Raw genomic sequence first — 14,061 nt, 5'->3', positions numbered from 1 at the left:
GTGAGTCAGTACCAACTTGCTTAGCAACTCATGTTTAATTATGCACCACAACTCATGTGCCACCATTCAACATCCCAGGAAAGACTGGAAGTATGGGCCAAAGAGATCAAGGCTAGTAGCCAACAAGACTGTCCAGAGCAGTTCAACCTGGGGGTCGCATATCAGATATCCTGCATATCAGATATTTATACTACAATTCATAACAATAGCAAAATTAAAGTTATAAAGCAGCAATGGAATAATTTTATGGTTTGGGGGTCACCACCACATGAGGAACTGTATTAAAGAGTCACAGCATTAGGAAGGTTGAGGACCACCGGTCTAGAGGGTACCCATGTCAGAAATCATGGTTTCTAACTGCTTGACCTGTCTCTTTAGAAGTTCAGGGTGCCACTGCTGAAGTGATTTGTGCTTAGTCATCCACACTTTCTCTAAAGCTTGTCAGCCTCCTAACTGAGCACTGGCCCAAAGAGACTAACACCCCAAGAGACCTGGCCTAAATCTCCTCTTGACTATTCCATCCTTATCTTTTAACTTCACTGGGGTGTCAACATTGGCCCACAGCCTATGTGAGTTCTGTAGATGTTTATCCCCACTTAAGAAGATCCAAAACAAACTAAGTCTAAAATTTATTTAGAGTAAGAGATGATGACAGCACATTATCAATATTAAAAAGATGACAAAATAAAATCTAGAATAGCATATTCTATCTGTTGGATACTCTTATATGCACTATGGCTATATAGTCTTTGCAGTTAAAATGCCCTATACTTTTGTAAGTTTGACGAAAATGAATTGACTATATGGACACATTGTCCAACCCTTTCTGCAGCCTTGAAGAAGCAGGAGACGATCAAGGGCATAAAGTGGATGCCTCACAGCCTCAAAGGTGCACTGGGCTCTGGTTATCTGCCCAAAGATGACTCAGAGGCTGAACTCTGCCCTGCCTGCCCTGTCTAAGTCCTGCTGTCACTCCAGGGGCACAAAGCGATGTAAGAATTGATTGTTTTCATGCGCTTGCCACTAAAAAGGCTTGGAACTGACTTAAATAGGTCACAGTCTCAAATCTTTGTCTTCCCTTGCCTTCACAAGAGTCGAGCTAGAGTTGTATCTTGGGACCCTTCTGGAGACTCTCACACCATGGAAGTATGCATTCTGTATCTAATACACAGGCAGCCCCTTTCTACTGCATTGTGGTTTTGGCTTACGCTTTGAAGGTTGAAAGTGGTGGGGTGCACCGAGCAGTTGCTCAGGCACCCTCATGTATGTGTGACATGGCCTATGGCTTGACTCCACTAGACCTTCCCTTCCTGACAGGCTACTGTCTGTGAGGACCATTCACTAATGGCTGCCCCCATCTGGTAATCTTGAGAATTACAACCTCTACTCTTCAGTCTCCGTGCTTCTATCTATGACATCACTCAAATTGCTGTTACTCCCTCCCATAGAAGTCATCCCCAGCCAATTAGACTTTCTGAATTATCAACATCTAATCTGGATCCATTCAGATTAAGATTTGAGCACCTAGAGCTTTGAGACTATGGATCTTCTTATTAAATATGTGAAAAATAACTTGTTTCTCTCCCCTGTCCCAAGAAACTTTTATTATGTGTCATTGAGGGGAAAGTCGTAAAAGCTATTTCATGATTTTTAGTTATTTTGAAAGAAGACAATGTCATAAAGGCCTTCCTCGGCTTCTAGTAACTACAAATATATATTTAGAGCTGAAGGTCAGGAAATAAAGGGGCAATCCTTCTCTTTTATGCAATTTGAACATTTTTTTCCCCTACACATTCTGTACTTTCTGAAGCACACCAGACATGCAAAGTCAACTTCTCAGCAAGCTCTCCCAAATGTTCACTGACTCACTGGAAGGGGTACCAGAGTCCATGAGGACACTAGCGACACACTCTCATTTGGCAGGCTCTGTTCATTCGACAAGTGCCATCTGAGGACAGCCGCAACCTTGCCTGCTCATTGGGGTACAGGGTTTAACCCAGGGCACCGAATGGTACCAGCTGACACTGTACACTCAGTCACCAGGGACACGAACCAACCAATTAGTGCTTTACTGTGGAAGGGCTCACTTCTTGAAATGCCTGCTTCCAAGATCTAAATGGAACTAGGAACACAGATTCACTGAAAGCTCTTAAAAGCCTATTTCCCACAGCTGGAGGGACTTCGAAATCACACCGGTGTGTCTTGGCCTCCATTCAGAAAGCTTTAGTTACTGAAGTGCCAAAGACCCTGTGAAAAGTTTGCCTCTCCTTCCAGAAGCTTCCATCTTAAAGACCAAGAGCAGAGTCTTGGAAATGACTCCCACTTCCTACTCCCTGCTTCTCCACCACAACATATTTTAATAAACTCTCTTTTATGAAATTTCCAAGCACTGATTTCTTCAATACCTCATAAGATCCCCTTTTGTGACGTTTGGAAAGAGTCAAGTAAGACTCAAAGAAGTTTAATGCATTTCTTTGAGGGGATAACACCTCCAGCAATGAATGCATTGGCTTAACCGGCACATGGAGCTGCTTATGGGAACCCACCCCTGTCTTTCTTCATGTCCACTCACCTGAGGATGGAGTCCCTCCATGGGCAGGAGTAAGTAATCAGCTCAAAGTACTGCCAAGATAGTTGCTGGGAAATCATGCCTAATGTCTTATTAACTTAATCAGTCTCTTATTTCCAAATAGCGGGAAGAATGGCTTTAGTACCAATTTTAAAAAGGTACTTTATAATTCTTGAAATCCTCTTGACTCTTGACCTGCTGTTATGAAAACAGGAAGATGGAAAGACCCACTGAGGCCAGGTGTGGTATACGCCTGTCATCCCAGCACTTGGGAGGTAGAGGCAGGAGAATCATGCATTTAAAGCCAGCCTGGGTTACATATAGTAAGACGGTCTAAAAAAAAACAGACAAATACACACACACAGGAGAGTTGGGGTGATAGGGGAAAAAGAGAGGGAAGGAAGGAAGACTCACTGACATTCTGGGAGACCTGGGACAGAATCTAAGCACCCAGAAACATGCTTGGTTTAGGACTGGTCAGAGCTGCCTGATTTTAGAAAGGCAAAGGTTGGTGGAACACAGTGCTCTTTTTCAGGGTCCTTGAAGGGCTAATGCAGGTTATGTTCCCCTAGTAGGTCTGATTCAAATCTGGGATGCTTCTAAAAAAATATTATATGAAGCAATCACAGGGTCAGAAGCAGTGCCAAGCACAGGCTTCAGGACCCATTTATACCTTGGCACTCCAGCCACGAGTGCTCCGGTTTATTTATGCAAACAAGAGCGCACAGACCTAAGGCCTTCCCAAGAGAGGTAGGGAATTTCAATTAAAATGCCATCTTTGATAACATAGCTCTAATATTCCTAGCAAATGAAATAACTATGCACTGCTGTTCTTCCTTCCCAGGGCAGAGCAGATATTTTAATGAAAGTCTTTTTATACATCTCATAAAATTACATTTGCAAAGAATAGCACCAAGCTTTTGATACCCCTAGGAGGGTACGATATTTTCAAACCCTAAAGCTCAGCCACACAGGACAAGCAAAGACTCAGGACCAAACTGCAAGGGTCCAAAGCTCTATTTCATGTTTATTAACAATGAAAATGAGCAGGACATTTCACCTCGTGAGTCTCCGTTCACTCACGATAAAGCAGGCTAACACCTAGTTAGAACTGCTAAAAGAATTGAGTAAGCTAATACGTGTAAATTGCTTAAAGTAGAAGCTATGACCAGCACAACACGTGGGTGCAGTACTCAGAGTGGTAGCTCTATTATAATTAGTGCTGGAATCACCATCATCTCCCCGAGACGTAGAAGACCATACTGACCTCCTGCAGCATATCAGAGTCTTCAATGGCCTTGACTGCTGTTTTCTTGGATGTTTCCTGAATTTCTCCACCTATTATAAATTCATCAAGGATAAAATACGCCTTTTCAAAATTAAAGATAATATCCAGCTCACAGACCTGGTAAGGAAAAAAAAAAATAAACATCTTGATAAATTTGGAGTAGAATCAGGAAAGCATCTGCCACCATCTCCAGCTTTCCTAACATTGACATTCAAGTGGCAGCCAAACATAAAACACCACATGGCATTTTAAGGGCAGAAAGATGGGAGTAGAAAATCCTAGACCTTTAGTAAGGGAAAACCAAATCCTATTAAAGCAGAGCATGCCTTTAGATAATAGGGTTTGTGGAGGTTTGAAAGAGGAATGTCTCTCATAGGCTCAAGTATTTGAACACTAGGTCACTAGCTGATAGTGCCTGGGGAGGTAAGGATCCTTTGGGGGCCCAACGTTGGTAAAGGAAGTAGGTTAGTGGGAACAGGTTTTGAGGGTTTAAAGCCTCATCCCTCTTCCAGTCCACATACTCTGTATCTCTGCTTCCTGTGTGTAGTTGAGATGTGACCTCTCAGTTTCTTGGTCTCATGCCCCCCCCCCACCACCTGCTAGCACATCTTCCCTACCATTATGGACCCCTCCTCTGGAATTGTAAGCCAAATAAACTCTCCTCAATAAGTTGCTTTTGGTCATTGTATTTCATCACAGCCATCAGAAAGTAACTAATATAATGTCTTACGTTGAAACAGAAAATATGAGACTCAGTGGGGGCGTGATGCTTCTGGGCTCCTGTGTTCAATGCACAAGTAGAAGCTGGATCCCTGTTTCTTTTTAATTAGGACATCACCTCAATTCTCCTGCACTCAGATTTAAAGATCTTGGCTGTTTGGCCAGTGAGTTGCAAATTTTTGAGTATATCAAACTCCCCTGTTAAATCTTCTGAGAACTCTTCCTGCAGACTGGGTGCCTGGAACTTCTGAATCAGTAGGGCTGGATCGGGTCCAAACCTGTACTGCTAAGCAGATTCCCACAGGATGCTGATGAGGCCACTAGTTAATGGAAAAGCACATTAACCAGGGTTAAAGATCAACAGAGAAACAGACAGGTCTGAGTATAGAAGTGAAACCAGTAGCAAAGCCATCCCCGAAGTCTAGATAACTCAACCACAGTGTGCTGCTTCTGCTGACTTCCTCACGGTTCACTCCGCGGCTCACTTTTGCATCCAGACCCTCCCTGCCCAAGTGGAAGTTGCTCTCTTTAAGCCATCTAGCTGAGAGTTCCTCATCCTCTCTCAGGTTCACCTAAGTAGCCACTGATACCCTTGTCAATCTGTTTCTTGGAAATTTCTCCTCCCTTGACCCTGGCGATGCCATTGGATGCCTATGGACCTCATCTAACTCCGACGATTCCTTCTCAGACCTTCTAGATGACTTTGTTTTACTCCTGACCACTAACTTGTATTTGGTGGGCAAGTACTGATAGATCTGGCAAGAAAGCACAAGGGATAAAAGCCCCGGAACTCAAGTTCGAGCACCAAGACCTGCATGGTGGAAAGAGAGAACCTATTCCCACAAGCTGTCCTCTGACCTCTACACACATGCCCCAGCAAACATGCAGTCCTCCACCAAAATAAATGAATACATATGATTTCAAGAAGTATTCATGGAGGGCTTGGGGCATATCAGTTTGCAGAACAATTCATGTGTCCACCCCATGTGGCTTTCATGCTGGCCACCCATCTTCTTAAATAATAGCATTCTTCAGCACAGCTCCCCCTCTTTGCAATACACACTGTCTTCCAGACGACCTCACTAGCCCTCACAGTGAGAGTTCCTCACTCCTCCATCCATTGGTTCTGCCTTCTTGATGTGGCCACCAGTCCCTACTGATTCTGACATCTAAATATAACCCTTCTCATCCTCCACTGCATAGCTGTTCTAGCCTGCAAATGGTACAGCAAAAAGACCAATCCCCATCCGCCCAATATTATCCTGCTGACTATACATGTCTGTCTACTGGGCATTCTTAGTTCCATATCATCATGTCCCAAGTTAATCTCAAACATACTCTTTTTTTTAATGATTTATTTATTTTTATTTTATGTGCATTGGTGTTCTGCTTGTACGTGTCTGTGTGAGGGTATCAGGTCTTAAAGTTACAGACAGTTGTTAGCTGCCATGTGGATGATGGAAATTGAACTTAGGTCCTCTGGAAGAACAGTCAGTGCTCTTAAGCATGATCTCAAACATATTCTTTATTCCTTTAGTCCCTATTTTGCTTAGTAGCTTCTTTCTTATTATTTTAGCTAATTCATGTGAGAGCTCACTTACCACACACACCCCCCAATTCATTCTTCTTGTACTGACTAGTTTTATGTTAACTAGACACAGTCATCAGAGAGAAAGGATCCTCAAATGAGAAAATGCCTCCATAAAATTGGGCTGTAGACAAGCCTATAGGGCATTTTCTTAATTAGTGATGGATTGGGAAGAACACAGCCCATTACGGGTGGTGGCATCCTGGGCTCCTGTTCCTGGGTGCAATAAAAAAGCAAGCTGAGCAAGCCATAAGGAACAAGCCAGTAAGCAGCACCCCTCCATGACTTCTGCATCAGCTCCTGCCTCCAGGTCCCTGCTCTGCTTGAGTTCCTGTCCTGACTTCCTTTAACGATGAACTGTGATGTGGAAGCATAAGCTGAATAAACTCTTTTTCTCACCAAGTTTCTTTGGTCATGGTGTTTCATCACAGTAATAGTAATCCTAAATAAGACACCTCTTTTTCCCTCAGTCCTGATCTGTTGTTGCCTTGGTGGCCAATCCTATTGATTCTATCATCTAAATAGAGTACCAGTCTCCCATCCCTCCACTTCACAGTTGCTCTAGTCTGTAACTCCTCCCATTGGGTTTACAGCAATGATCTTTTAGGTAATCTCTTTGCCCATTCAAGACCATGGTCAGTCATATATAGATATGATAGGATGAAAGGGTAGGTTATTGAAACTACTTTTAAAGAGCAACTTGTTTTAAACTGCTATAGATTTTAGTTTATTGATACAAATTTAAAGTTAATTTTGTTATACTGTATGTATATTTCTACTCTTTTTTAAAGTATTTTGTTTGTACAACTCATTTAAGATTGTATGTATAGTTGAGAAATACAGATTAATAATTAGTTATCTATGATAATCAAACTTATAGTCATGTTAGTTAAGTTTTATACATAGATATATTTCAGTTAGGTAGATAATCTTCAAACACTACAAAGACCTACAGAATATGGCATTTAAAATGTTTTAAAAACTTAGACTTTCTGGACAGTGAGACACATCTGCTCCTGGCAACACCAATTTACTTCAAAGAGGAAGACAGGCGTTGAAGACACTCTATATGGAGTTTATCTTTTCCTGGCAAAAATAGCCATTTGGGCAAGAAACTGCTCTTGCCTGGACTGCTGATAGTATGTTATATAAACTGGACATGCAGGACCCATAGGAAGGTGACCACTGAACTTTGCAAGGTGAGATGATCCTTCAGGTTCCTGCTTTGCAAAGGAGACTGTCAGATATTCTACAGGACACAGAGAGAAGCAACTGAGAGACTCTAGGCCTATAGGCTGAAGATGGATACCCCAACATTACAGAGGAACTTTGAGTGACTGTCCAGGCAGCCAGCTGTCTCTGTCATTCTAGATTTTTGGAAGCTGCATACAATGCTCTTCCTGTTTACTTAGGTAATATTAGATCCTTCTGAGGTCTTTGATGTAGTTGAAGACTAGATAGTTATAATTTTCCTTGGTTATGATAACAGATAAATTAGATAGGAAACTTTAGACTCACAAATAAAGGATAGATAGAATATTTTCTTTAATTTTGCCAAATACAAATAGACTAGATATTATAACTGTAATTCTTGCTTGATAACTGTTCTATTATATATAATCTTACTATGTTAAAGTTAAAACCTTTTTGATTAGACAGAAAAGGGGAAGTGCTGTGGGATATCATTCTGTATGCTGTGAATATGTGTTGCTCTGACTGGTTGATAAATAAAACGCTGATTGTCCAGTAGCCAGGCAGAAAGTATATGTGGGGTAAGCAGACAAGGAGAATTCTGGGAAGAAGAAGGGCTGAGTCAGGAATCACCAGCCAGACACAGAAGAAGCAAGATGACAAGGCAGAACTGAGAAAAGGTACCAAGCCATGTGGCTAAACATAAATAAGAATTAAGGGCTAATTTAAGTGTAAGAGCTAGTCCGTAATATGCCTGAGTTAATGGCCAAGCAATTATAATTAATATAAGCTTCTGAGTGATTATTTCATAAGCGGGCCATGGGACTGTGGGGGCTTAGTGGGACCAGAGAAACAATTCCGACTACAGTCATACTTTTGCTAAAATGCTATTCTCATTCTTCTTTGTGTGAGGTCTAGGTTTCAAGATAGATTTTTAATTCCCCAGTGTGACAGGATTTCACCACTCCAACCCCAATCTCAACACCGCCTCTCTGTTTTCCTGTGCCTGCCTTTTTCACCTGCCAGAATTACATAAGCTACCAGCTCACCATGTCCTTTGATGTCCTTACCCTGGCACATGCCAGCAAGAACTGAACTGCTCCTCCAAACCTCTTTCTTTTATTCTCCTACTGACAAAAACATACAGAATTCAAGAGAAAGAATTCTTGAAATTCCCTACCTAAGATAAACACAATACAAAAACAGATAATAAGGCCAGGTATGGTGGCACACATCTTTAATGCCAGCACCTGGGAGGCAGAGGCAGGCAGATCTCTATGAGTTTGAGGCCAGCCTGGTCTACATAGTGAGTTCCAGGACTAAACCAACAACAACAAAATAATGAATAATTCATAGATAAAGCAAGAAACAGGGGCTGGTTATAGATGTCTAGTAGTAAGTATAATGTCAAGGAGTCAGGGAAGGTAAACTGAATCCATATTTACCAGGAAATTAAGTGAAAGTATCCATTGCTGGTGATGGTATGAATAAGTACATACACTCACTGTCAGTGGAATTTATAAATCTTATATGCCATTTTTGGTTGGCTGGTCAGATTTTGAATGTAAAAATGATGGCACTCGCATCCTGTAAGATAGGGCAGTTGGCAAAAGCACTTATCACAGAAGCCTGACTTTAACAGGCCCTGGACCTTATTAGACCCCCGGCCTTAGCACAACTTACCCCATGATGGAAGTACCATTCGGGCCATAAAACTTAGTACATAGACAGTACCACGAAGACCTAAGTCGCCACAGTCCCCAGTTCTAGGAAAGTCCCTGGATGTACTGACCTTGAGTCTTGGCCTCTGCAGTTCCTTGTCTGGCTAACTGTTCTTGTTGACGTGTGTCAACCCAGGACATGGTTTGTGTGGTTAAAAGCTCACCCCAAGAAAGGCTACGATGGAATCCTGAAAACCCAGTGTAGTCACCAGCTGGTTAACCAACACTTTCTATTGGCAATCTTCTCTGGTGGACACCCCCCAACACCGACAACCTGGGTTGGATGCACAGAGCCCATGCAAAGACAAAACGGACTCCACAAAATTGTCTTCTGACTTCTACATGTGTAATGCACCTTGCATGCACTGGTACACACACACACACACACACACACACACACACACACACACACACACACATCATGCACATACACATACCTAATACTACTAATACTAATAATATAATGCCTAACAATAAATAATTTTTTTAATTTCTGTCTCAACAGTTCCATAAAGGGCTTAGCCCCATGATACTAAAATAAATGCCCAATAAGACATATAAGCAACAATCATTATGAGGGCCTGGTTTATAAGAATAATTGGGAACCATCCAAAGTCTACTCATAGGGAATTATTTCAATGATGTATGTACTTCTCTACAATGGCACAGGAATTCTATGTACAATTTGGAAAGATTAGGGTAGTTTTACATGGAAAGATGTGGGAAAATCTCTAATGGCCTTGTAAGGAGAATACTAAAGTTATAGAAGAATATGCAGACTGCAATCCATTTGTCTAAAAGACTGTATGTCTAAAAGGGTATGAAAAATGCATTTTTTATAATTTTGAACAATAAAACTAAACAGAGAGAAATTACAGTAAATTAGACATCCATGCACAAGAAAGAAAGGACCAGAAGAATCAGTTACCAGAGGTCGAGAGAGGTAGAAGTCAGGGCGACAGGCGCAATGGCAGTGGCAGCAGAGACCTCAGCATTCAAGGCTGGTACAGACTAGGAATCCAAGATGCACAGGAGCCTCGTTAGGAAAAAGCGTCAACAGAGTCCTGTCCAGTAGACATTCGAAACACTCCTACAAATTCACTAGGAACATTCCATGGCCTGCTCTGAGCAGTCACCTGTCCCCAGACCTGAGGGCTCCTTCAACAGGCCTGGGGCAGTCACTTTACTGCATCTAGTTTCAGGGTATAAGGTAAGGAGGTATACGCGTCGGATACACACAATCACAGAAAATGTTGTGAGTGAGCAAGTACTTCGTACATGGCAGCTCCAGAGTGCTCTTCTACCACCCACCTCCATCTAAACATAAGACAACCTGCAGGACAGGGGCACAATTCAAGCTCTTTCAGCTATTCCTTACATACTTATAAATTCCACCTTAAGGTCTGTCCCAGCAGAGAAGGACTACGCATTTGACGCTCCGTACCATCGAGTTATCTATGTGGCATCTTCCTTCACAGTCCATGCTATTAAACAAGAAACCTTTCTTTGACCCCCCCCCCATGTATGTAGATTCTGGCATACAGCTTACACACGACAGAAAAATGACAATTTCACTTTGTCTTCCACGTCCTAATTTTGTGTGTGTGACTATAGTGTGGCTTAAAGCTCTCCTCTTAGAGCTGAGTACATCCTCCTCTGATGATGTTTCTGATGTTTCATCAACTAAATCCTTTTGGGTGGAATCTAGAAGCCTCTGTCCTTGAACTCTGCTTTAAAGTAAATACAAGAAGTTTTAAGTAACACACACAAAAAAATGTTTCAGATAACAAGAACTATGTAGCACTACATGAAAAAAATATATGTCACAATCAATAGCTTATATATTTTGCTACTTATTGTATTTGACCCTCACAGTTGCCCATGAGTTTAGCAAAGCAAATATTTTTATCAACTTTTCTAGTGTCATATCCTCATCAATAAAATGGAGAGAGATGGCAGGTCTGAAATCTTGGGTCTGGTTACTATGTGAGCAGACACCAGGATCAAGACACTGAATGCTGCTTCTCTTACAACAGAAAAACTCCCAAGGTCAAAGTTCGGAAGCCTCCTAGGACAGTAGCATCCACACACACTCAGAATACATTAATCAAAATTCATGTTGCAATGCAGAGTGAAAATATGGCAGGTGTCTAAATCCCTTATCTCCTGGGGGACCCCAAAGCATTTCTTCTTAGCATCTGTAAATTGGGGTTAATGCTACTTACTGAAGATTGAAAGATTAACTACACAGTCCTTGATAATCTCCTTAGAATTGAAAACTACTATAAGACACATCACTCAAATTAGTAACCAGAGATTCTGATTTTTATCTATCTTTAAATATGGTATTTTCAAGTTATAAGCTTCCCCTTACATAATCTAAGAACAGAATTAAAAGAAACCTTTGGTATTAGCGTGAGAGAAAAACAAATCCAAAGAGCAATATCTTATTGCTGAGATGATGTCAGTGAGGATCAGTCCTAGGAGCCTTTGGTCATCACTGTTAATTAATGAGAATTGGACACCTACTGGGCATGAAGCCCTGAAGTGCTCTTAGTTTAATGAAAGATTCATTGAAAATATTAGTGAATTAAAATTTTGATTCATGACGAAGATAGAGCTTCTAAAGAGGTACCAGAATTTGATGGAGAACCAATGCCAGAGATACAAGGAGTTATTCTGATCCTCTTTCCCTGTACCTAGATCTTGGTGGAAATCATCCAAATTCTCTTAAGAAGTGATGTGCTCTGAAATATTTGGTTAAATTTCAGTTAAGCACAGAGAGATCAAAATTTCTGCCTCAAATCACATGATTGAAGTTGGGTTAATGCATAGAAACAGAACAGGTCAAACCAGAGTTCAGAAATGAGGAAGAGCAAGCAAGTATGAAAGCTGACTCCAAGAAACTCCTCCCGGCCCTCACAAAATGCCACATGTGCTGTTCATTTCAAAGGAAGGCACCAAAAATGTCACAATTCATTAGAATAAAAAAAGCATGAAGTTAAATATTCCTGTGTTTTAAAACATGCTACTTTATACGTACTACTTAGAAAAAAATAAAAATAAACTTGATGAGGCACGAGGAGAAACAGAACATGGTGTCACTTTCTTATTATTCCTAAATATTGGCAATAACTGAAATCTCCCAAGCAACATGTTAGTTCTCATAAAAATCATTTACAAGGGAAAGAAGAGAGAAAAAAGGGGAGAAAATGTATTTAGAATCCTATCCAATACTTGTCATTGTAAAGCCTGTTGAAGAAAAGGAATGAAGGAATAAAAAAGGAAGGAAGGAAGGAAGGAAGGAAGGAAGGAAGGAAGGAAGGAAGGAAGGAAGGAAGGAAGGAAAGATGGAAGGGAGTAGGTAAGACCCAACTCAACCAATGATGAAAAATATCACCTGTTCAGTTGCAGAAAAAAAAATGCTAAAAAAAAAATCTTCTGGCAGCAAATTCTCCCAGCATCACTTGACAAACTTCCATTGACCAGGGGATGAGCAGAGAACATTGCTGGGGAACCTTTTCCAGATCTGATCATTTTCTTTCCTGCAACAGTGCACTTTCTGGGTGTCTCTACAGCGTTTGCTAAAAATCTGGCCCAGAGGTATTTATAGCAGTGGGGGTAGGGGAGGTCAAAGGTCTTGACCTCAGGAAAGGGCCGGGCTTGCATTCGGGTAACTTTCGCACCATGTGGGATGCTCTGAGCTATTGCGTAACCTGGAATGTTGGTGATGACAGGTGCCCAGAGATAAGGACACAGCGAGGGTGGAGGCGTGGTCTGCTGTCACTGTTTGAAAGCTTCAATTACAGCCTAGGCGCTGTGGCGCTCTTCACGATAGATGGATGGAAAGGGATGGAGAGTAATGCCCAACCTAGGTCTGTGCTTTATAAAAAAAGATGCTCACCAACAGGCCAAGCAGAAAAGCTAAATAAATAAATAAATAAATAAATAAATAAATAAATAAATAAATAAATAAGGGTAGAAATGGCAAAATAAGAAGCTAAAAGTAAAATCCCAAGTAAATCCCCTATACTAGTGAGAGGGAAATGAAGAAGACGAGTTCTAAGTTTAAACTGAAGAGTCGGGTAGGTTCCATCCCAACGAAAGGCAAAGGAACCCTGTCTCTTTGCGCTGAAGGATTCTGAGATGGCAAATTCCAGCCACCAGAAAGAGCAGGTTTGTCAACGACAGGCATAGTACTTGGTCCCGGGAAGATCGGCGAAGACCATCACCAGGTAAGCAAAGAAGAGTAAGCAGGAGAAGGTAAGCAAAAGAGAAATCACCTGGAAGAAAGAGTCCACGGGCACACTTAAGCAGAGTGTGGGAGAGAGCGGCACAGCACTTAGGAGATCAGAAGAGGAGGGAGAACTCAGGGGAAGAAGAAAAAACCACGGAGGGGCCTCCAGACACACAGCCCAAGACCCAGGAGAAAGCAATGGCCTGGCAAAAAAGGAAGGAAACTTAAAGGGTGAATAAGAATCCAGTGCTGCAGAGAGGGCAAAGCAGGCCAAGATGTGAGAAATGGTCAATGGTGTGGAGCAGTATAGAGAGGGCTTGATTAACTGTACAACATCCGTGGAGGCCTAAGATGGGGCCCTGCAGCAAGCTGGCACAGAGTGAATGGGCTCAGAGATGGGAGCAGCTGTGAGAGATCACCACATCTGTCACTTAAATAAATGCAAATGAGATGGTAGAATAGCAGTGTGAGGTGAAAGGACTGGGGACTTCTGTTTGTTTAGGTTGGTGGTGGTGGTTGTTTTTCCTCAGGTACTAATAATATTGTAACTTTAAACAATGCCGAAGAAGGAACAAAATGTCAAAACAGAAAGGAAATAGCAAAGCCAATGAGGAATAAGGGACAGAGACCTCTCACAATTAAATTCAGCTCCCTGAAACAAGGTCTTCTATGTGTTTGCAATCTGAAGACAAAGATACATCCACATCTTTTGAGTGATTCATTTACTAAGATATACAGGTAGGGAGG

General features: G+C 41.7%; 1 protein-coding gene across 5 annotated transcripts in view; it reads right to left on the bottom strand.

The window, feature by feature from the left end:
- Ap1s3 (adaptor related protein complex 1 subunit sigma 3) overlaps positions 1-14,061 on the bottom strand; it is a 104,427-nt gene that overhangs the window by 40,946 nt on the left and 49,420 nt on the right. For 2 of the 5 annotated variants that reach the window (XR_005092653.1, XR_003736124.2), the window contains exons 4-5: positions 3,837-3,974; positions 2,573-2,767 (exon numbers count right to left, since the gene is read on the bottom strand). Coding sequence is in view for 2 of the 5 variants with exons in the window: in XM_037210238.1 (XP_037066133.1) it covers positions 3,837-3,974 (138 nt within the window). In the remaining 3 variants the exon portion in view is untranslated. The remainder of the gene's footprint in view (positions 1-2,572; positions 2,768-3,836; positions 3,975-14,061) is intronic. The other 3 variants (XM_037210238.1, XM_028884100.2, XR_005092654.1) reach the window with 2 other exon arrangements.

This window comes from Peromyscus leucopus, chromosome 13 (genome assembly GCF_004664715.2).
Source record: "Peromyscus leucopus breed LL Stock chromosome 13, UCI_PerLeu_2.1, whole genome shotgun sequence".
Classification (NCBI taxonomy): domain Eukaryota; kingdom Metazoa; phylum Chordata; class Mammalia; order Rodentia; family Cricetidae; genus Peromyscus; species Peromyscus leucopus.
Note: the sequence above shows the minus strand (reverse complement) of the source record. Positions and strands in the feature narration are given on the sequence as shown.